The sequence below is a fragment of the Vanacampus margaritifer genome, chromosome 9 (genome assembly GCF_051991255.1).
Source record: "Vanacampus margaritifer isolate UIUO_Vmar chromosome 9, RoL_Vmar_1.0, whole genome shotgun sequence".
Classification (NCBI taxonomy): domain Eukaryota; kingdom Metazoa; phylum Chordata; class Actinopteri; order Syngnathiformes; family Syngnathidae; genus Vanacampus; species Vanacampus margaritifer.
Genome location: NC_135440.1, coordinates 9117142 through 9142210, shown reverse-complemented (window position 1 = coordinate 9142210; position 25069 = coordinate 9117142). Strand labels below are relative to the sequence as shown.

The 25069-nt window shown below is 39.6% G+C and overlaps 2 protein-coding genes across 3 annotated transcripts; both read left to right on the top strand.

The window, feature by feature from the left end:
- The first annotated feature begins 438 nt into the window (after positions 1–438).
- rnf144b (ring finger protein 144B) lies at positions 439–16248 on the top strand. Of its 2 annotated transcripts, XM_077575421.1 has the most exons (8): positions 439–669; positions 7189–7452; positions 8112–8216; positions 9063–9123; positions 9496–9703; positions 11878–12010; positions 12095–12184; positions 15118–16248. In XM_077575421.1, exons 2-8 carry the CDS (start codon positions 7276–7278, stop codon positions 15274–15276), a joined length of 933 nt encoding a protein of 310 aa, XP_077431547.1. In that variant the 5' UTR covers positions 439–669; positions 7189–7275; the 3' UTR covers positions 15277–16248. The 2 variants fall into 2 exon arrangements, with proteins under 2 accessions (XP_077431547.1, XP_077431548.1); XM_077575422.1 differs by lacking the exon at positions 439–669 and having other exon boundaries at positions 7147–7452.
- A 1043-nt stretch (positions 16249–17291) lies between these two features.
- Positions 17292–24790, top strand: LOC144057621 (xylose isomerase-like). Its single transcript, XM_077575420.1, has 14 exons — positions 17292–17416; positions 17702–17778; positions 17858–17930; positions 18652–18764; positions 18868–18893; positions 18969–19106; positions 19269–19378; positions 19900–19995; positions 20242–20325; positions 22715–22841; positions 22926–23031; positions 23110–23292; positions 23376–23450; positions 24535–24790. The coding sequence occupies exons 1-14, from the start codon at positions 17389–17391 to the stop codon at positions 24619–24621; spliced, it is 1323 nt and encodes a 440-aa protein (XP_077431546.1). The 5' UTR covers positions 17292–17388; the 3' UTR covers positions 24622–24790.
- Positions 24791–25069: the final 279 nt, after the last annotated feature.

Sequence of the window (25069 nt, the reverse complement as noted above, 5' to 3'; positions counted from 1 at the left end):
GTGGTGGAGGGATGTTCTGGTGTAAAGTTTGGATGACAATTATTCAAAATTTTAATTTAATTAGCGTATGTGGAAGTTTGATTGCAAGAAACGTGGAAGCGTTCCCTGAAGTTTTTATTTTTATTTTTGCACGAGGGTAAAGTGTTTTCTTCTTTTTTCGGTCACCTTGCGACTCCATACTTTTACCGGACTGACATCTTCATTGGTTCAAGGTTTCAAAACTTGTCAGAGTGAGGCCAGAAAGAGTTGATTTGTATTCTCACTTTTACCCGGAAAACAAAAAACACATTTTGCGTTTTAGTGCTGCGAATTCAACAATCTCCCTCTCCTCGCGCCGCCATCTTGGCGAAGTCGGAAGTGAAACACTGCAAAAAAAGAAAAACGCTGCAAAAAAAGAAAAACGCTGCAAAGCAGCATCCATAGCTGCAACGATGACGAGAAACGGAGGGCGGTGTTCAACAGTGTTTTCGCTTTCGTCTATGACTGTTGGCAACATCAAAATGTTGAAAGAGTGGGCATGGGAGCGACTTCCTACGGCTGACGACGAACTATTTGGACTTGTAGAGCGAACGAAAGCGTCGAGCGAGGAGGAGACCAGAGAGCACATACACGTGTGGAAGAAGTACTGCGGCTCCACGCAGCTCATTCACTGCATTGTCAACACGCAAGGTAAGCGGCTGAGCACATCACTTTTCACGGAAGTGAAGTATTTCTTCGGCCACTCCGACATCTTATAGTCACCATCGATGAAAAATGAAAATGCACCCTTGGAGGAGATTGTTTCAGATATCACTTTATGGAAATATACAAATAAATATTTAACTCTTTCACTGCCAGACGTTTTCAGAAACGGGTTGTCGCCAGTGCCAGCCGATTTAAGCATTTTGACTGATCTTTCAAGGTCCACAGAAAATGTTGTGTTTGGACTATGGAAACACACATACTACCAAATGAAAGATTGGACTCTCATCTTTCATCAGAAAAGAGTTTGTTTCTACCTTATTCCGTTCTTCAGTAATCAACAATAGAAATTTTTACTTTCACCGAAATTCCGTTTTGAAACAAAAAACGGAGAAAAAGGGCTTTTTGTGAAACGATGTTATTTCATGCACTCCAGTGAATTGTACACTTCTTTTTGTCCATGAATGATGCCACAAACACCTAAATAGTGCTTTACTTCTGTAAAACGCTTTCACCAACAATGAAAAAGTGTTTTTTGATTGCAAAATACGTTTATTTCCATTCAACAGTGTAACAATTTGACAAAACAATTTCGCAAACTATTTACAAATGTGTGCAACTGTGGTACTACTTACAATTATGTGGATGTTTCAAATACAGTTTTTCTTTTTATAACGCTCTCCTGCGTGCAAGGAGACGCCGCTGGACTGCACAAGTTTACTTTCACTTTGTCCGTTTCGCGTGCAAACGTTACACGTTACACTTTCCTTTTTTTCCGGGGAATAAATAGCAAGTAGCAGACTGTACACACTCCTCCGATGAATATGCATTGGACTCGGGGCACTCTTCGTCGTCCGATCGAACGTCCGCCTGTGCGTGCTCGGTTGTGCTCCGCGTTTTCCGGTGTTAGCATCGCTAGCCCGTGAACCTTTATGACGTCGTCATAGCCGCTGCGTCAGCGCTTCCAACTTCGGCGTCAACCTCGGAGTCACCATCATCATCGATGATGATCATCGTCGTCATCAATGTGCTCTTTTAGCGTGGTCGATCCCTTTCGTCTTGTAAGTGTAGAGAGCTGCTTTCCAAACGGGCACCACATCCTCCTCAGCCACCTAGCCCCCCCCCCCCCACGTCTTCTAGTGCCGCGTCAATGCTTTCCATCCACGGAGTCATCATCATCATCATCGATGATGATCATCGTTGTCATCAATGTGCTCTTTTAGCTTTGGTCGATGCTTTTGTCTTTGAAATAAAACGGCTCGGCCGTGAACTCCTCGCAAACGGTCGCCATTTTTTTCCCCTTTGTTTTCCATTCTGATCTGCTCGACGCTCTAGCTCCGCCTCTACTGACGCCCACCCGATCTTGTCAAAAGAGAGTCATCGCTGCCCTCTAGGGGCCAAAAAATAGTCCTTAGGCACAACAGACCGGCTGGAAACTTTCACCAGACATGCGGAAGGGTTCCCTCTACCCCAGAGGTGGGCAATCTCGGTCCTCGAGGGCCGGAGTCCTGCAGGTTTTTGAGGTTTCTCACTTCCAACACAAGCTGATTCCAATCAACAGGATCGTTATCAGGTTTATTTAGAGCTTGCTGATGAGCTGATCATATATCAGCTGTGTTGGAGAAGGGCAACATGCAAAACCTGCAGGACTCCGGCCCTCGATGCCCACCTCTGCTCTACCCGTTTAAAAAATAAAAATAAAAAATCATTGGATGACGTCTTTAGACGTCATTAGCAGTGCTCCATAGGTTTTTACTTGACGTCTATAAACGTCAATGGCAGTGAAAGAGTTAACTCTTGACTTTTCATTTTATTTTGGATTTGAATATTTTTGTCCAACGAGAATGTGTGGGATCTGCCTTGTAAATGATATGCACTCCTAGTTGCCTTCTTGCAGCAAACAGGGACTATCTGTTGTAGAGGCAGATCTGCTTCTTGCTTCTCGCCCCTTTGGTCAACAAATGATCCCCTGTGACTAAAATGCCACCAGGCAATTCCCTGACTGCACAGCCAGCTCCACGCCTACGGCAAACTGGCGTCGTTACTAAAGAACACCATAACAAGATAATAAAGTTTGGTAATTTGTGAGAAGATTACTCCTACACTGACACTCTTTGGATTAGTGTCTTTCTTTGCTGACATAATTCCATTTTGCTTTTTGATATACACAACAATTAAACCTCCATGCTTCAAAGATAAATTTTACTTATTGACCTTTCTGTATATTTGTGTTGCACACCACACCGTGAACTAAATCATACACATGCAAGGAGACATTCGAATGAAAGGGGTACACAAACAGTCCTGTACCGCCTCTCCAGTTGGAGTGTGTGTACTGTGTGAGGGTTTGATTTCACAAGACTGTTTAGCTTTTTTTTCTTGATATACCACCAATGGCAAAAAAAAGAACATAAACATGACAATTACTGCTACATAGGAAAGAGTCGAGCTGCTGATGTTTATGCTGCTTGTACAATTTAAGCGATATTGTTTATTTCATGTTAATTGGGTGGCAGTCCAGTGGTTAGCAAGCCTGCCTCACAGTTTGGAGATTTGGGGTTTGAGTTTGCATCTTCTACATGTGCTTTTGTGAGTTATGTATACTTCCACATTCCAAAAACATGCTTGGTAGGCTCATTAAAGGTAATAAATGTGTGAATGTGTGAATGTGGAAAATGTCCAAACGAAACAGATTCAGTGACTGGTTTTGTCCACAACATGTCAAACAATAGGCATAAATGTTGACCATTGTTTTTCAAAGTAAAATAAGTTGTTGGTTGGTAATGTCTTATTTTGAATCAACAAGGTTTCATGCAGCACTACAGAAATAAGAGAATACAGTATTTGCTGTATAGAGGCTAAAATTCAAAATATTTGGACTTGAGGTTAAAGCAACACTAAGGAACTTTCTGCTTACGTTGATTATGGCGGCACCATATGGGCAAAAGCGGTAATATTATTCCTGAAGGAAGACTACATTTCCCATGAGGACAAGCGCATTGCGTCATTTTTTAGCTCACGGCAGCGAGTGAAAGCCGGACCGATGTTGATCGTTGACTCTCCTTTTATCCGGGTAGCCAAAACTTTTCAGTTGATTTGCATTTTCTGCCATGAAAGCCGTTATTGTGCACACATTCAAATTGACTTCCGTCTTTGTAACGAATGGGGAAAGTCACGTATGCAATAAGGCAGTCGGCACATTTGTAGTTTTTTTTATGTGGCAGTGTTCCCACCACCTCCTCAAAGGTGCAAAAGGTGTAAAAATGATACAGACCGCCTCAGGCCATGGCAAAGGTAACTACTGGTAGTTTTAAGTCGTTGTTACCGCAGACACACACACACACACACACACACACACACACACACACACAACTATTTACTCTGATAGGTTCACACGTATGACATAGAGTCTTCATTTAACCTGGCATGCATGTTTTCAGAACGTCATGAGAGTATTACTATAGAAAACATTTCTCTGATAAACATATTTATTTCATTTATACCATAAAGCATCCCTGGTTTATTACCTTGTTTTGAAGGAAGATGCAACAACAGTATTCTTTCGTCCATGTACTGTAATTCTATATAATCTGTACTTAGACTGTAAATAGCTGTGAAGTTGTTGTTCATTATTTTAATACCTGACATTTTTTTCCATCTTTGGTTCCACTTAAATGCAGCCTATTCAAAATGGTGAGGTTAAAAATGGCAACTTGATAGTGGCTGTTAACAAACCCGTTTGTCATTTGCATATGTTCTTGTTATTTTCCATTCAGCGCATCAAGCTATGTGAGTATGCTCGATAAGGATGAAAATGCCACCATGCTTTTCTGCACCAGTTGCGAGGATGAATGCCGGCCCACCACTGATCGATAAGAGATAATAAAAGGTCACCTACTTAAAATATAGGTCACTCCTGGCTGGGTTGCTCTGAAGTTCTCAGCCAATTTCAACAGCCTGATTAAACGGGGAACATTGTGTGAGTAATGATCGGAAGAATGGTTCTGGCGGGGCTACAGGATTTGACTCCGCAGTTTCCTAGGTTACGCTATACTGTGTCCAATTGTTGCGGCAAAGATCATAAAAGCACAATTTCTTCACTTGTGCCATCTGCCTACATTAATAAATTAAATTAAATCCTTTTAATTTGGACTTTATCATCAGATGAGGCACAATTCATTAGTCGATAAAAAATGCTGTATGTTGTAACATGGATAATACAAACATTGAGTTGAGGGAGGCATCTTGGCTCAGATAGCAATTTCGATCCTCAGTCACCTTGTGACCATGATGAAGTGTCCTCTCGCAAGATACTGTAACTGAACCCCATGTTGCTAATGCTGTGTCATCATCCTTTACTATTCATTTATCCAGTACAAAGAGCTAAAAGAAATTGTTGTAGTTGTTTTCGTCTTTGGTCTGGGTTCAGTGACTTTGAGCACAGAGGTGTGTGGATCACATGTTGCAATGAAGACTCTGTGTGTTGTTTTGAACATTGCTTTCTTTGTTTTTGTTTCGAAAGTTACGCAGTGTACTTTTGGCCTTTTTTTTTTAAATTTTTTTTTTTTTAAAGGTGTTGGGAATGGGTGTAGCAAGTATTACACTTTTGTTGTTGTTGCCACAAATGCTTAACTCATTCACTGCCATTGACACCTAATTTTTAATAATCTTTTGTTTTTGTTTTTTAATCGTGATTTAACAAGTGAAGTCACGCGATTAATTACAATTAATTTTAATAATCTTTTCTTCTTCTTTTTTTTTAAAGAAAATATTTAAAAAAAATAGGGGCGTCAGGCGATTAGAATTCGTAATCGTAATTAATCGCGTGATTTCACTAGTTAACTCACAATAAATCACACATTTTATATCCGTTCTAAATGTACAATAACAAAATTCTTGGTTTTCATACTCTTGTTAACAAAAGTGGAAAACAATGTTAAACTAATAGAAATAGTTAAAATGAATTTTTGATGTTTATAGCCGTCAATGGCAGTGAATGAATTAAAAAGAAAAAGAAAAGATAAAAAATTTGGAGCATCAGGTGATTAAAATTTTAATCGTAATTAATCGCATGACTTAAATAGTTAACTCACGATTAATCACAAATTTTATATTTGTTCTAAATGTACAATAAAAAAAATTATAGGTTTTCATACTCTTGTTAACAACAATGGAAAAAAATGTTAAACTAATAGAAATAGTTAAAATGAATTTTTGCCGTCTATAGCCGTCAATGGCAGTGAATGAGTTAAGAGTTAAATTATTTAAACTGAAATTATGATTTTATAAATCAGTGATCACCAGCATTACTTTTTTTATTGATAAATTGTTATGCTGTTTATTTCATGCTACAACAAAAATCAATTTTCTGTGAATGCAAATTTTGAATCAACAATTATCTATACAAGAGTATTTTTTCAGCTAAATTATTTTAATTGCTGTGTTCCAAATTATTATGAACACAACATAAAACATTGTAAGTGTTGTAAAGAACTCAGAAAAAAAACAACAGCAACCCAGTGGTGTTTTTGCGACACACAGAATAAAAAAACAAATGCTATTTCAACCATAATCATGTTTCTGTCACTCAAGTTACATGTCAACCGATGATAATCTTAACAACTCTCATAGATTGAAGTAGTATACCCAAGTATACTTTCCGGCCGCTCGTCTCTCAATTGGGGATGCAAGAATTGTGTCCAAGCTGTTGCTGTTTGAGGGCATCCTACAAGTTTTCAGTAGACTTGCAGTCAGGGGAGGATAGTGGTTACTAGGGGTGTGAATTGCCTCGTACCTGGTGATTCGATCCGTATCACGATTCGATTAGATAGCGATTAATCATTATACGAATCCATAAGTCGATTATTGCGATTTTTATTTAATTTTTTTATTCAAAATTTTGAAAATACTAATCAGTAGTGATAGACAAATTAAGCTTCATGAAACACTGTAGATGGCACTTTTTGTTAAAATCGGCCAGCTAGCTAGCTAGCTAAACAACTAACCAGACAGATAGACAGACAAATGAAGCACCTGTGATATTTTTTTACTCCTCTAGATGACACTCTTGGTTTAAAAGCTAACCTCAAGTAAGATGTTTTGTTGAATATTTCCATCAAAAATTGATGTTTAAAAATCGATTTGGCCGCATATTGAATCCATACGAGAATTGTGCACAGTAATATCACGATATATCGCCGAAACTGTTTTTTTTTTTAACACCCCTAGTGGTTACATTTTAATTTAGTGCTAAAACTTCAATGGTATTTTTTTTCTTGCAGCATGTGAAGCGACGTTGCATGCTAATTGTGTTATTACGGAATACATTCTTCTTCTTTTTTTCTACTATGGCACTGAAAGGGATCTACTCGCTTTGTCACCTCTATGATAATGTTGTTGGGCCATGGTGGCCATTTTCCAATCATCCAGAATTTCATCCCTCTGGACCATTTAAAAAAGGTACAGACAGGCTAACTAATTGTGCTGTTTTCTGTCAACAACATGCAGGCTACTCCCCCCCGCCACCCCTGTTCTCAGAAGAGGAGCTAGAAGTGGTGTGACGCCGTTGTACTTCCCTCACGACCTCATTCCAGCATGACCGGCACAAGTTCCACAGCGAGCAGGGGGGCTGAGGGTTCGGAACCAGGACCAACCTCCAACAACGGGGACCATCAGTCCAGTCCTGATGTTTTTTGCAAGCTGTGCCTCTGCGAGCATCCACCGCCACTCACCAGGACGCTGCACAGCTGCGCGTGCGTCTACTGTACAACGGTAAGTACAACTGAACGTCTCCAGTGTCAACTAATGCTTTGGCTGTATACGTTTTTCTTTAGCTTTTTTTTCTCGGCATTTAGGAACACACGAGAAACATAACGTTTGTTGCTGTTCATTTGGACTGTGGTCACTCCAGACAAAGAACTGTGCCACCATGCTATATTTAGATTGATAAAAGCGTGTGCCCTCTGCTTATGCTGTTGTCACAACACACCAGAGACGGCCATTCAACTTGATACATGGTATAAAACTTTGGTATCTCAGTAATGAAAAAAGCTGACTTACACCCCACCCACCGTCCCCCAGTTCAGTTTGGAGAACGTTACAGTATGTCGCTTCTTCTTCTTTTTATTTTTTTTTATAATAAGGCAGATGATTAAATCTTGACTGTTACCCAATAACAGACATTTGGCAACATGTTTTATTTTGTTCCTCAAATTAAGTCTGCAGTTGTGCAATACAACAAAGTTCCAACTAAGCTTCTATAATTTCATGCTTGAGTAACTTGCCGAGGGTTTAAAAGTGTCTGTGAACTTAACACGCATGCACAAAAATGCCTTTAAAGAAGAAGGAAAAGAATCATCTTTTTTGCAAAGGTTTCGTGTTCTATTTGATGTAATATGTCACGGCTACTGTAATATTTCGTTTCCCTCCAGTGTCTGCAGCAGTATGTTGAGCTGGCCATCAAGGAGGGTGGGGGGGCACCCATCACCTGTCCAGACATGGCCTGCAGAAACGCTGGGGTACTACTCGACTCTGAGGTATGCCACCACAATAAAAACAAGGGAAATACTGTATGTTTCGGTAGTTTAGACATGTTTTTTTTTATGCTTTCAAACTTGTGAAGAAAACTGTACTTATTATTATACTGTACATTTAATCACAATTAGAGAACAGTCAAGTGCAGTAGTTGACCAGCAAAAGCATGGGCCAATGCATTGCTGAACAAACCAAACCATTAAATGGGAAGTCAACCTTACAAAATTTCCTTACAATAATATGTTGTATGTGCCCCCACTATTATAAACACAGCATTCCGATTAATGTGTTTGTGGAATTTGAGTAAAAGCAGCAAAACCCTGCTGTTTATATCCGTCTCACAGGGGAGCGGCCATCTTACTTGCTGTCGACTAAAGTGACATCACAGTTGCTCAGGGCTCAAGAAACAACCAATCATGGCTGGCCTGTTTTCTGAGTTTGGTCATGTGACGTTCACAAGCTGAGCTGTGATTGGCCATTACCTCAGCCCTGACCAACTGTGATGCCATTTTCAGTTGACAGCAAGTGGCAAAATGGGGGCGGCCATTTTGCCACTTGCTGTCATGGATAGCTCCAATTTCACAAACACAATCTTAATCAGAATACCGTGTTTAGACTAGTGGGTGTTCATAGAAAATATGATTGTAAAGACATTTTTTTCCTTTAAGGGCAGTATGACCTACATACAGTGATTATTTTCAAAGGATGTCTACTAGATTACTTGGGGCTAAAGTTAACAAGTCAAATCTACAAACATAAAACTTCAGTATGAAATAATACAAAACACATTCCCCATTTTCCGCCATGTAGTTCAAATATAAACAAGGTTCTTCTGTGTGTGCTTCCAGATATCCAATTTGGCCTCTGCCGAGCAGACTAAGCTGTATGAGCGTTTGAAGTTTGAGAGAGGTGGGTATTGTTTTGTTGTGCAAGTGTGCCGACGCCTGGCGACCGGCGCTGGGCTATTTGAGCTCGCACATAAGCTGGAGGCTGCACCGAGTAGCACCACTGAGCTTCACATTCTTGTGATGTTGTGTTCGGGACGCCTGCTTTTTTTCCACTCCAGTCTCTTGGAGGTTACATGCCTTTCAGTAAAATAAATAAAATAAAATAAATGGTATTCCGGGGGGAATTGGAACAGATGAATGACCTCTCAATTCATTTTAAAAGGGAACATTTATTTGATGGAAGTGGAGTTAACAAGCTTGTTCAAGGAAGATATTAGGACGCAAGTGGATCTGTAACATAACATTCAGCGTACGTATAATGTGCTCTCCACAGGAGTGAAGCTGGATCCCAGTAAAACCTGGTGCCCGATACTTGAATGCCAGGCCGTGTGCGACACGCCGCTGAGCACCGAAGGCCAGCCCGTTGCCGTGCCGTGCCCCACATGTCACACCGTCTTTTGCTCCAGCTGCAGAGAACCCTGGCAGGGGAACCATACCTGCCCCGAGCACCAACCCATGATGCCACACACTCATGAAAGCAGGTCAGTCAGACAGGCGTGGAATTTCAAGCGCTATGTGCGGAACAAACTCTACTGCCGTGAAAGATGAATGAATGCAAAGAAACGTTGTCTATTCCAACAGTTAGTTTATCTACATAGCACCACCGTGCTCCGACTTTATTTTAGCTCGCTGAGCTGGGACTCAGCCAGACTGATTGATGTCACTTGAGCAATATTGTGATTCCATTGTGCTTGAGCCAAAGGGAGGAAGGGAGGAAGGAGGGTGTGCCCAAAGTCAGACTGCTCCCTGTACAGAAGGAGCCTGTGTACTGCAGTGAAGCAGGCCTCTCTGCAGCGGCATGAAATAGGAATTCGTTTAGCTAATCCAGAACAAATACTTGGACAGTGACAGGGTTTTATAAAGACTGCTTGAAGTCTAGAGCACATTGATATCGGGGTCATTCCATGCCAAATCACCCAGTGGGTTTATCCAAGCGGAATTTGATTTGAATGAAACTTGCTGTACTTGTTTATAGCGATCCCACAACATTAACTCTCAAATTTTAGGTCGATCGGAGAAGGGGTTTGCGAACTATTGCCTGCCAAATTTGCATGTTTTTGTCAAAAGGGGCGTGGCAACATTAACTCTCAAATTTTAGGTCGATCGGAGAAGGGGTTTGCGAGCTATTGCCTGCCAAATTTTTGTTTTTGTCAAAAGGGGCGTGGCAACCTTTGAACCATTATATCTCAGGAATTACTTGGTCAATCGACACAAAACAATCATTGTTGGGATTCAACAAGGAGTCATTTAGAAGATTGGTGCCTAGTTTAGTAACCTTTTGACCTTTGGTTTTAGTTGACCTTGAAATTGATGTTGTGCATCACACGACTTAAACAAAATTCTTCATGAAATGTAATTTCTCTAAAACAAATCAAAGTTTCCGAGAGGTAATTTTAAGGAGTCAAAGTAGCCATTCCTCAGATATTCATTGAGTATTCATGAAAAATGTAATATTCAAGGATGTCTGAGGGCATGATTACTCATACTGGGTCATAGTAAGTTCCAAAATGCCTGCTCCGATTGACTTCCATTTTTTAGATTATGTGTACAACACGTTTCATTCAAATCTAAATCTAAATCCGATTTTTTGGGGGTGGTTTATTTTTTTTCTCCAATAATGAACGACCCATTACCAAAATTCAGAATTTCCTCCCTGTAGGTGCCATTCAGTTGTTTTCAGTTGCTGCTTATTTTATGAATGAAAATTATGCTCAATTGGGTTCGGACCACGTGACTGATGATGATGATGCAAATAACTGCATATGAAAGCCAAAACTTAGCATTGTAGATAGTTTTCAGTTGGAATTGACGCACAACATACACAGTTTCTGTAAACTGTGCAATTTATTTGTTTTTAAGTGCTTGTCTATCCAGTTCACTACTCAGATCTATTCATTATTAAGACTTATTAGTACTGACGAGAAAGTTCATTTTCTATGCAAACTAGTTAAAAGTGATAAACTAGTTCAGTTCAAAGTTCCTAATGCAAACATTTGGAACTAAGTCCACTGTTACAAAAATGAACGAGTTCATAGTTCCTTTTCTTTTCTTTTTTAAATACAATATTTTGCTTCAAGTCATTCCCCTCAAAACACTGGCATTTCCCCAGACAGCTTCAACTTTCACCCTACAATTTCAAAACCATGAGGAAAAACTTGCTTGAGTGCTCTTGTTTTAAATGAGGAAAGAAAACAAAAATAAGACAATCTAAGATCAGAAGTTGAACCAGGCTCAAGTAGGAAATTACATAGCTGCCTGTCACACGCAAACTAAATCTCCCTCTCATCGTCAGGTGACCGTAAAACCCTCCTTGCCTCACCAAATCCAAAAAGGAAAACACTCTGATGCCTACCAGAGACACAAACACAAACGTAGCTTATTTATTGTCGCCTACCAATACCGATTTTTCTTTTTGGTAATCTAACGAAACCTGGCACCCTTGAACAAAAATGAGTGTTTTTTGCTGTTTCCCATTAGAATTATCCGTGTCATGCTTCTGATCCCCAAAATAAATAACAGCATGTACTGGCTGATTTAGTGTGCCACTAAATAAAGGTCTCACAATTCACATACCCAATGAGGCCACTATGACTCACTATTCACACAGTAGTGGTTGACACCTCTTATCTTTTTTTTTTTCTAACCGCATCTGCAGCAGTGACTCTGAGTCGGCCATCAAACAGTGTCCCATGTGCGGCATCTACATCGAGCGGAACCAAGGTTGTGCGCAAATGCTGTGCAAGAGCTGCAAACACACCTTCTGCTGGTACTGTCTGCAGAACCTGGATGTGAGTCTAGTAAAAAAAGAAAAACAAAAAAAGAACCAGCACTTTTCACATTCATGTCTCAGCATGTGTGTTTTGCAATTGCAGGGTGATATTTTCCTCAGGCACTACGATAAGGGGCCTTGCAGAAACAAACTTGGCCACTCCAGAGCCTCGGTTATTTGGAACCGAACGCAGGTAAGCAGCACAGGCAAATACAATTGTCAGTCACGAACAAACAAAGGCTTGCTGAGCAAATATTGGAAACAAGAAATTGAACGGCCCCCCCGGCGTCCCTTTTTTACACTGTAAGAAGAACAGAGCACATTCGGTCCAAACTTTACATTGTTTTGAGTATTTAGTTTAAATAGGAAGTCAACCCAAAATAAATGTTTTTGACAATAATATGTTCTACGCAGCACCACTAGTCTAAATATTAGGGGTGGGAATCTTTGAATGTCTCACGATTCGATCCATTTTTTGGGTCTGCGATTTGATTCAGAATCGATTTTTGATTCAAAATGATTTGATTGACAATGATTTTTGCTTCGATCTATAGATGTGCAAGGAATTGTAATGATCTACTCCAGTCTGACTCGCTAATGCTAATTAGCACGCTACTCGCGGCACTTCTATCACTCAAAAGAACGGCTCCACGCTAAAAGAAAACTTTTATTGGAATAACTTGATCGTGACTTTTTCCTTCTACTCTCTAATGTGGCTACATCTCAACAGTGTATTAGACCATGTGGAACCACACTGCCCCTCAGTGGCCAAACCGGGTACAACATGAACAGCCCTCCAAATAAAGATGCACACAGACGCAAGACAGTATAAAATAATTTAAATAAAATCTATTTTGGGACATTTAAAATCAATTCTGAATCGTACTAAATGAGAATCGCGATTCTTATGAGAATCGATTTTTTGGGCACACCCCTACTAAATATGGTGTTCTGCTTAATATTGCGTTCGTGGAATATGAGTTAAGCAGCAAGATCCAGCCGTTTTTATCCATGTCAGGTGGCGGCCATTTTGCCACTTGCTGTCGATTGAAGATGACATCAATTTTGAAAAAACAGGTGAGCTCTAATTTGCCTGAGCAACTGTGATGTCATTTTCTTCGGCAAAATGGCCGCCCCCTGAGATGGATAAAAACGGCTGGATTTTGATGCACAACTCATATTCCACAAATCAGAATGTCATGTTTAGGCTAGTGAGGTCACATATAACATATTATTGTCAAGAAATGTTTTCAGGTTGACTTCCACTTTAAACTTGGCCACCACACAAACAGGAAAACTTGATTGCAGTCGAACCAGCGTGTGCGGACAGAACCTGACAAACTTCATTGACCCAAAATTTGTGTGCCACATTATGTTTAGGATTTGTTGTAAATTCCCATGTACTCAATCAGCCCTTCATCAGACATTAATCTGAGATAATCTCACAAATCCAAAATTCTTGCCCTCAATTGATGTCACGTAGTCTACAAAACTATTTGGTGGTGAACTTTTGGTTCCACATGACTGAAGCTTTACTGTATCAAAGATCCATCACTTCCTCCAAGTATGATAAAGATGTTATGTATTCATGCCAAGCGTACAGTACAGCCCATTTTTCAATGCCAATGAAAGCCCAGGGGCAGACGGTTTGCAAAGTTGCACAAGTACATCAGTGCAGCTCATCAGCTCGTGATTGGATTACTTTCCTTGACTAACAGGTTTAAAAAAACAAACAAAAAAAAAAAACTGCTGTCGTCATGACGATTACATGCTGTCTAATAAGTTCGTCTGTCTAATTCGATCACTTGATACTTTACTGTAGGTTATTAGTTTTGCTTTGATTTGACTAATGTTTGTATTGTATTGTAATACAGTAGCTGCATTTTGCTGACGTGTATTTTCAGTCCCGTCTCCAACACAATGAGGTTCCCGCAAACAGGATTGTTTGTCTTTCTTTTTTTTTTTCCTGGAAGAGCAGCACTTTCCTTTTTGTTTGCAAAGATTTTCCAATAACGGATTACACTGGATTTTCTGCTTATTGTGGCTTTTGCATCAAATCTCTATTTGGCACGACAGTCAACATTCTCAAAACAGTCATGAGGTGAAATACACAATGCCGTACATAGCGTGTTGTTTACTGAACCCACTCTCGTTAGTCACGTATAAATAATGACATATTTTCATGACTTGATAAATTTGCTATTTAAATTTTTGTTTGATTGTTTTTTGGTACATTAATACATGTGTACCATTTTAAGTTTAAATAAATAAATCATTCTTCTGTTTGAATTCTTCCTAGCAAGTCACACTGGTGAGATATTTTTAGAACAGACCCATGGATACTCTTGTTGTCCATGAGGCTAACTAGTACCTACTGGCACCATGTTTAACCCTTTAGATACTACTATTATAGCAGCCCACCTGTTTTTCCCCCTCTTTTGACATAAAGCTCCGCTCCTCTGCTTTCAGGATCCGTTGGAATTACGATGCTAGTGCAAACGGTTCATGAGTTACGGTGATTTGAAAAATATGTGTATTTGGGGGACGACGAGTTCGTATTTTGAGGGTTAAATATATATATATTTTTAATTATAATAATTTTAAAAAAAGATGATGCACAGGGCAGAAAAAGAAAACCTCACTCCCACCTCTGTGCGTAACTGCTCACCCCTCCCTTCTATGCTCAGCAAGAAGGTGATTCCGGCTTCTTTCTGTTTACTTCTTTACTCTGCTAGCAGCCAATCATATTGTGCCATGCTTAAAAGTCCTCTCAAAAAAGAAAAAGATAATTTCATGTGACGGTCTGCTTGGTTTACTTTATTTATTTATTTTTGAATAATGTTTATTCATTGCTCTATATTTCAATGTCAATGTTGATTCTTCTTGAGAATTCAAAGTTAATGTCTAATGTTATATCAGTGGCATAGAAAATAACATCAGCATTGTTTATTGTGATAGTTTCTAGGAAAAAATATTGTCCCAAATCCAATGACAGGCCTAACAATAAAATCTATTTGAACCTTTAGGGTGTTTGAATTTTTCACTATACTTTGACTTGATATAATGTGATATACATTGATTATATTCGAGTGTCAAGTTGTCAATCTGACCACTGTTGGCCTTCAGGTGGTGGGAATCTTGGTCGGGGTGAGCATTGTGATGCTGGTGACCTCGCCGCTCCTCTTGCTGGCCTCGCCGTGCATCCTGTGCTGCCTCTGCAAGCCATGCAGATTGAAGAAGAAGAAAAGAAAGAAGGACTTGAATCCGCCAGACTCCTCCACATAGCAGCCTTCCTGTTGGGCCCTGCACCAGACTCAAGCAGCTGGCGGATCATGGACATCACCAGTTGGGATGTGCTGTCTGGTACCCCAAAAAAAAAAGACGAGGCCTCGACAGTGATGATGACGTCAATAAGTACACGTAATCAGCACCGGAAAAAGATTGAGTGGGAATGTTATATACAATAATATAAATCACCACTGACTAATGAGCATTTTGCCAGAAGAGTTGCAATAAATAGAAATATTGCACTCATGCACTTCAACCCCCTCTTACTGTGTGTACGATGTGTCGAAATGCCAAATGAGAGGCACTCAAGTGTCTCACTCTGTACTGTGCCTGGTGCTGGCTTGCATTTGTTTAGCCTTCTTATCTTTTCGTATGCACATCATTTACAATGTCAAAGTCACCATTAAACCTGAATGTCAAAAGGAAGAAGCAAGAAAGCGAACTGTCCCATGTGCACCTTATTCACAAGATGGGGCTTCAATAGTGCACAAAAAATGCTTTCCATTGGAAATATGTTTTTGTGAAGGTTTAGTGCCTTCATAAGCGATCCTTTTTGAGCACACTATACAGAGCGGGATTGGTGTGTGAGATTCGACTGTAGCCAATAATCACCTATAAGCTGAGCGTTCAATACATCTTACTTTTTTTCTTTCTAAATAATTTCTCCAAATATTTAGTTTTTTTCATTGTTTTTAGCTTGTAGGATTACTTTTTTTCATTTCATATGACCAAGACAAGCAGTTTCATTTAGCGCAGATGCAAATATAATTAATTTTTTCAAAATAAAACTTCTTTGAGACGCTGATGATTAAAATCGTTTTTTTTTTATGCACCCTTTGTGCAGGTGTTTGGGTACCGCTGCTTTAAAGAAGTATACATATTTGTTGTACATCTATCTGAAGATTGTTTTGTTGTTGGTGTTTCTACATCACACGTTTTCTAAAAGTGAAATAAAATCACTGCATTAAATATGTTTTGTTTTGTTTTGTGCTTATTGACAACATTTCTTATCTCACGACTCCTGCTTGTCCGCGTGGTTGTTGACAAGAGAACAGATTGCAATGGAGAAATTATGTTATGGAGTGTCAGGTTCTTGCATGACGGATATCATCGAGGTGATGGATTATGAAAAAGTGAATTGAAACTCAGACATGTTATAGGCCTGAATTCTGTGATGGTAAGGCAGTGAATGTCATGGAGGACTAATGCAACATTGAGATCGTGTGGGTTTGTAGTGTCAGTTTCAATGATTAAGGCCAGTTTTTTTATGTGGGTGTGAAGACATCTTGAAAGCCTGGTTTTGAATTGAGTGGTTAGGATTGCGTCCAAGCAGAGTGCAGTAGAGTGGGCCTACCCAATTGTGGTGAATCTCTACAAATGATCTACCCCTCCAAAGATTATGATGTCTCCAATGGGGGGACATGTTCAGAGTGGTAGTAAGGTACTGGTATTGTGTTGACAATGGTTTATTTGCTGCGCAACAATATAAAGAATAAGCAATTAAAGGTCATCATTCAAATATATACACAACAATAGTGAACCCAAGTTACATAAATCAAATAATGAAACACAATTGATTATTTCCAACCAGGGTATCATGAGTGATCATCAGCAGAAATTATTCAATTCCACTCAATCAACGTACTGCAATGACAGGATACACACGCGCACACGCGCACGCGCGCGCACACACACGCACACACACACACACACACACACACACACACACACACACACACACACACACGCACACACACAAATCTTGTTTTCCCCTTTTATCAACTTCTCAAAGTACACAGTTTCATCTCCATCCTTAATCACCTTACCTGCTGCATGTCCCTACTCTCCATCCGGCTAATCTGTACAGACTTTTCTCTCCCTCTTGAATGTAAGGTTTGTCCATTTAAATAACTGTTTAATACTCAAAACGAAGGGGAAAATGCACAAAAACACTTCGCAAAACAAAACGAGTGGGCCCTGTTCAAAGTGCAGCGTGTATTTTTGGGGATCTACTGACACCGTGTGGTCATGTACTGAACTGCTTCTTCAGAAAGAAAACGTCGTCAAACTTGTTTATGCTGCAGCCGTTGCCGTTATCGTCGTGCTTCAATGGCGTCTGAGAAGGAATTCTTCGCGGGTAAAAACACTAATTTCTGTGTATAAACTAACACGTGTTGAATTTTTGAATCGTGGCAGTTGTTTTTGCGAGACTGTAAACTCAAAAGGCCGAAGCAAAACAACTTTGAATTGTACTTCGGTATAAAAGTGATTTTGTCTGAGCCAACTCTTGTTTCTCACACAAAAAGTCAGCCCTACATCTGCAGAACATGTGTCCAGATATGTGCTTCATTGTTTGCCCGGTATGTTTTTCGATGTTTGCAAATGCGGACATTAAATATTGCGTCGCTTTTGTGGGACATAGGCATTTCCAAGATTGCATATGTTGCCAATGCTGGGCCGGGAGATGTCATGTGCTTCAAACACTACAATGCACAGGAGGTACCAGTGCCACATACAACTATCGCGTTAACTTCGCTCATTTGAGGTGACGTCAGGTGAATTCGTATTTCCACTGCAGGTTCTTATGGGGAGGACGATGGAGGACTGGCTGAGATTCTCGGTCTGCTACTGGCACACTTTCTGTGGAACTGGTACTGTAACAATTAGTCACCCCAAATGATGACATATAACACAGGATACGCCTGCATATCAAATATAAGATCGCAATTAAAAATGCACATTTTATTTGATATAGCTAGCTCCATAGTCAATGCAGTGATTGATTCCCATGAAATCATTTGCAATACATAACCCTCGTAAAATAATGGCCTGATTTGACCCCAAATGTATTTATTAATTAATATATTTATTTATTATTATTATTTTGCCGTAAACATCTCAGGATGCTGGAAGCCTCTGCTAAATAAAATCAGCTATATCCTTAGTTAAACAGATCATTCAGTTTTATCCCTGAAATGAAATTAGGAAACGTAGACCATTCTTTTAGCATCACAGCATTGGCTAATAACTTGTTTTAGAATGGATTTTAAATTACAGATTACCTGCATCTAGCCTAACTTTGAACTTTTTTAACAAACTTTTAACCCCGTACGAGACAGCTGGCAGCCGTCCAATTTACTCACAAATGTACGTGCTCAGTGTGAAATCTGAGCATGTTAGATAAAGCTATGATTTGGTTGTATGAATATAAAAAGCTGGATAACTTATACAGGCCAATTATATATATATATTTATATATATATATATATATATATATATATATATATATATATATATATATATATATATATATATATATATATATATATATATATATATAAGAGACTGTGTCATTTGGTGTTTGGACTTTAGGTGCTGATCCCTTTGGCTTTCCAACGCTTCTTCGGTCTTGGAATGAAGGCTCTCCCATGGAAGCAGCCAAGAAGCGACTGCAGGCTGCTTTTGAGTTTTTCACCAAGATTGGCGTGAGCGAACTTAAAAAAAAAAAATCAAATTCTGACCTGCACAAAAGGTGGTTGGATGAAATCCTGCATGTTTACTTTTTGTCACATCTGCTTGTTTTCACAGGTGAAGTATTACACATTTCATGACAGGTAACGCACCTGACGCGATCTCTGAAGTGGCAGAGCAGGTAAACATGGGTGGCAAAATATTATCTGTCTTTTTAGAGACATGGCACCCGAGGGCTCCACTCTGGAGGAGTCAAATCAGAATCTGGATGAAATCACCGATTTAGCTCTCAAGTTACAGAACCAGACTGGAGTCAAGGTGCTGTGGGTGACCTGCAACCTATTTGCCCATCCAAGGTCCGTCGTGCAATACGCTTTTGTACAGTATTTAGTTCAGTTTAGTGTTGTCTGACCTAAGACATGGTGGATTTTCCAAAGCCTTTTAATTTGCTCAGTTGGATTTTCGTCAGTGTCAAATGAGATGTTATAGTTAATAGCTGGTCTGATCGTATTTGGCAGGTACATGAATGGCGCCGCCACCAGCCCAGACTGTCACGTTCTGGCCTATGCTGGCGCTCAGGTCAAGAAGGGGCTGGAAGTTGCCAAGAAGCTCGGTGCAGAAAACTTTGGTATGGGAGATCATCAAATATCAACATGTACTTTGGAACCTAAAATGCATTGTAACCTTTAAAGGTGAACTTCATTGAAGCTTCTCTAAATTTCTGAACGCTTGTACATTCAGAAGGCCCACTGTTGAATGTTTTAGTAGTTGAACAACTTCTTGATCTCTAACAAGGTTCTGAATGGCTAAATTCACAAATGGGAAATTGTTCCTGAGTCCTGAGCTTAAGAGTGTCGCATGGAGTCATCGGCAGGTTGCAAGAAAAATACGTCAAGACTGGAAGAGACTTCCTTTTATGTTTTGATGGATTAAACACCAGCCCCTGGTTTGTTGAGTACAGCAAGTTGTGAAAAATTAAACATCCAACAGTTGGACATTGTTCATTCAAAAGTTATGAGGCCAAATGAAGTTAACCTATAAAATGTTTAGAGCATTTTAGGTTTATTTCACTAAAAGCAGATTTTTTTTTGGTGAGAAGTGCATTTATGAAAAAAAGGAGGAAATAACAAATGTATCTTTTGTCGTCAGTGTTTTGGGGTGGAAGGGAGGGTTTCCTCTCCGTCCATAATACTGATGTTGCTGCAGAACTGAAACATATGGCCAATTTCTTCAAAATGGCTGTCAGTAAGTAAATGTAGTCTCTAAATCCTTCATTTGTGCACAATTTAATGAAATGCCTTTAGAAAGGTCATCAGTGCTAAATATCTTCTTCTTCCTGGTGGGGCGTAACAAAAATAATTGCCCAAAGGGGATGAAAACTCACAAGCTCAACTGTATGTCCTCCATTTCCCAAACTTGAAATGAGTCCTGTTTAAGATTGCTTGATAGAACTCTGAAATGGTGTACGTACTGTTTGCTTACTATGACCAGAGTACAAAGAGAAGATTGGGTTGAAGTGCCAGTTTTTGATTGAGCCAAAGCCAAAGGAGCCCTGCAAGCACCAATACGACTACGGTAAGGTCTTCAACTATTGAACGTCCCGTCCCACCTTCCAAGTTTTTCAAATTGACAAGTCGCCACTTTTTTGTGTTGCAAGCCAAAATCTGAATTACTATTTCATTTTTTTAATAGGGGTGTCAAAATGAGTGTGTTAATTTTGAGTTGATTTAAAGCCACTATTTTTTTTTAACACACTCTTTCACTGCCAGACGTTTTCAGAAACGGGTTGTCCCCAGTGCCAGCCGATTTAAGCATTTTGAGTGATCTTTCAAGGTCCACAGAAAATGTTGTGTTTGGACTATGGAAACACACATACTACCAAATGAAAGATTGGACTCTCAGCTTTGTTTCTACCTTATTCCGTTCTTCAGTAATCAACAATAGAAAATGGTTACTTTCACCGAAATTCTCTCTTTTGAAACAAAAAACGGAGAAAAAGAGCTTTTTGTGAAACGATGTTATTTCATGCACTCTAGTGAATTGTACACTTCTTTTTGTCCATGAATGATGCCACAAACACCTAAATAGTGCTTTACTTCTGTAAAACGCTTTCACCAACAATGAAAAAGTGTTTTTTGATTGCAAAATACGTTTATTTCCATTCAACAGTGTAACAATTTGACAAAACAATTTCGCAAACTATTTACAAATGTGTGCAACTGTGGTACTACTTACAATTATGTGGATGTTTCAAATACAGTTTTTCCTTTTGTAACGCTCTCCTGCGTGCAAGGAGACGCCAGGACTCGCACAACAGTTTACTTTCACTTTCACATTGGTCCGTTTTGCGTGCAAACGTTACACTTTCTTGACGGCCTTTTTTTCCGGGGAATAAAAAGCAAGTAGCAGACTGTACACACTTCCTCCGATGAATATGCATTGGACTCGGGGCACTCTCCGTCGTCCGATCGAACGTCCGCCTGTGCGTGCTCGGTTGTGTTCTGCGTTACGACACCGTCATAGCCGCCGCGTCAGCGGTTCCAATTTCGCCGTCAAGCTCGGATTCACCTTCATCATCATCGAGGATGATCATCGTCGTCATCAATGTACTATTTTAGCGTTGGTCGATGCCTTTCGTCTTGTAAGTGTAGAGCTGCTTGCAAATGCTCACCATTGCCCGTTCCCTCCTCCATCTAGCTCCATCTAACGTCTTCTACTGCCGCGTCAATGCTTCTCAACCACGGAGTCACCACCCTCATCTTCATCATCGATGATGATCATCGTCGTCAACAATGTGCTCTTTCAGCGATGCTTTTGGTCTTTGAAAAAAACGTCTCGGGCGTGAGCTCCTCGCGACCGGCCGCCATTTTTCCTTTGTCTTCCATTCTCATCTCCTGCTCGACGCTCTAGCTCCGCCTCTACTGACGCCCACCCGATCTTGTCAAAAGAGAGTCATCGCTGCCCTCTAGGGGCCAAAAATAGTCATTAGGCACAACAGACAGACTGGAAACTTTCACCAGACATGCGGAAGGGTTTCCTCTACCCGTTTCAAAAAAAAAAAAAAAAATCATTGGATGACGTCTTTTGACGTCATTGGCAGTGATCCGTAGGTTTTTACTTGACGTCTTTAAACGTCAGTGGCAGTGAAAGAGACCGCCCCGTACTTGGAAAACATGTACTCGGGGGAATTCCAGTTGCAAGTCAGCAGACACGTTCACGTCAAAATTTAGCTGTAATAAATGTAATAATAATACATATATTTATGGAGATTGGGGTCTAGTTGTATTTTACAACTCCAAAAATGTGCAGAATTTCACAAGTTACTTCACGTTAAAGATTAGATAGCTCTTAATAGGAAAAGGAAAATGCACTGAGCTGTCACCAAAGTCTTACAAATGCAATGATGACATCTAGTGGCAGAAAAATTACCTCAACACAAGTCAATATCACACTCGTTTTTTTTTTTTACAGCACTGTACATCTTTTTAATTTTAAGTCAATTTTATGAATTATTATGAAATTACTGTATCAGTGACTAAAGGATGCAGCCATATTTCTATTAGTTTAGCATTTTTACCACTTAGTATGAAAACGTAGAAATAAATATTTTATTGTATATTTAGGACAGATATAAAATTTGTGATTAATCATGAGTTAACTATTGAAGTCATGCGATTAATTACGGTTAAAAAAAAATAATCGCCTGACACCACAAATGTATTATTATTATTATGTATTTATTTTTATTATTATATGATTATTGAATTATATCAACAGTATTTGATGCACTTTCAGCTGTGCTATTTATTTTTTTTATTGTTGTTTAGTTTTAGAGGTTACAATACAATTAAAAACATAACCAAAATATTGTGTTTTTTTGTCTGAGGAGCTGTAATGGATGAATGGTGTTCCAATTGTGTGATTTCTTTTTCTTTTTCTGATGTCTGACTGTTTCTCTCCACAGATGCGATGAGCGTCCTGGGCTTCCTCAAGCATTACGGTCTAGAAAGCCACTTCAAGTTGAACATCGAACCCAACCACACCACATTGGCGGGACACTCGTATGAACACGATGTTGTCATGGCCTCTGCGTGAGACACCTCAACAACATGTGCACCATCTTTCGTGTGGTCACACGTGAGCCTGGCGAAGCTAACGACGTCTCCTCTTCTCAGCCTTGGTATGCTGGGATCAGTTGACGCCAACACGGGTTCTCCTGACCTCGGCTGGGACACGGACCAGTTCCCCATGGACATCCGAAACACAACTTTGGTCATGAAGGTGAGCTCAGGAGCCGTTTGTGAAGCTTTCGGTTACATTTGGAATGTCAACCGTCCATGAGTGTCATCTCTTCTCCAGACCATCATCGAACAAGGTGGCCTGCAGCCCGGTGGCCTGAACTTCGATGCAAAGGTGCGCAGAGAGTCTACGGACACGGACGACTTATTCATCGCTCACATCGGAGCAATGGATGCTTTTGCGCGAGGACTCAGGAACGCCGTTGCCATCCGTGAAGATGGGCTTCTTGCAAACCTGCTCAAGGTATGAACGGACTTGTATTTTTTGAAAACGCCTACCGCGCATTTTTTTCCACTTTTCTAACTGGCAGCGGATTGTTTGCACAGGAGCGCTACTCAAGCTTCAGCCAAGGCATCGGACTGAAAGTGGAAGAAGGTTCTGCTACTTTGGAGGACATGGAGGTAAAAGCCCAACTCCAATTACCTGCTATATTCTTAGATTTACAGTACAGTACAGTGTTCCCTCGTCCTAACCGGGTGCTACATTCCAAAAACTACTTGTGATAATGGAAATCCGCGTAATATATATTTTTTAATTTCCCGTTAGTTATATATATATTTTTTCGTTTGGTATGTATGTTTTTTTCTTTTTGGTATGATTTTAGGTTATAATGAATGCTTTTTCATTCATCATTTATGTTTTTTCATTTACAGTAATTTCCCCCCCCATTAAAAGTATGTTTTTTAATTTAATTATTATACAGCACAGTACAGTATATATATATATATACAGTATATTTATTCAAAATGTTTTTTTGTTCATGGTATATTTTTTTCATTTATTACATATGTTTTAAGGCTAACACCTCACCACACACTTTATACATGCACTCGATATGCGTTAACACACTGTACGTATCTCTTATTTAAATACAGTAGGCCTATACACTGCCAGTGTTCAAATCTTTGTATATTTTAAAATAATGGTAATAACAATAAAATAGAATTAAACTAATATCCAAAACATTTATTGGAGAAACAAAAATATACCTGTAATGGCGATCAATCCATTTTTTTCTAAGCGGGTATGTTTTCTTAACATTTTCTTAACGGCCGCCTAAAGACCTCCAGGACACCAAGGATTTTCAAAAAGTTACCCTGCCGGCGATGGTTCCCATCCCAGGTAAAAATCTGCCGTTCGTCGGCCTTCTATCTCCGGAATGCAATGTCGTGGAGCGATGGGACGGACACAGTTGGAAAGGTCTCAAAGAGAAGAATCCACGGATGCCCATATGTCCCCGGTCACACATAGGGTTCGAGAGATACGGCCATCCAATGACCCAAAAAACAAGCAAGCCAAAAAGCACGCTGTAAAAAAAAAAGAAGAAGCACACTGAAAAATCCGCGAAACAGCGAGGCCGCGAAAGATGAACCCGTGAGAAACAAAGGAACACTATACACTGAAATGAGTAAGAAATTTGTTGGATCAGTTTTTAAAACAAAATGTAAATGTCTTATTAATTATTTATGCTATGTTTTATTTCAGGCTTTTATCCAGCAGAATGGTGAGCCAAAATCAACATCAGGGAAGCAAGAAAAATATGAATCCATCTTTAATTATTATGTGAAATAACAGCTTCATTCCAGCCCATTGGAACAAGCGATAATGAAATGACCGTGTTAATTCCACTGCTCAAACCTCTAAGAGCACATTCAACTAATTGTAGCATGTAATTATCTTGTTTATAATCGCAAGACAGTCTTGGGTGTGATGCAGAACATTAAAAGCACATTAAATGGTCTTTTATTGTTGTTTATTCATTACTAGCTCAACTGATGTTAAGAAAACGGATACAAAGCACATTCACAAATACCAGATTACAGTTTATCACATCATTTTGACTTTTTCTTCAATATCCACTGTTTCCTGCTTTATTAATGTTTTAAGTATGAAGATGTACAAAATAAAACGAGTAAACTGGTAAAGTACGTCCTGCTTATTGGATGCTCAATTGGCCACATCATTAGGTCCAGCTGGTGGTGCTATTTTCTTTTCAATATGTATGTTATGTTTAATACAG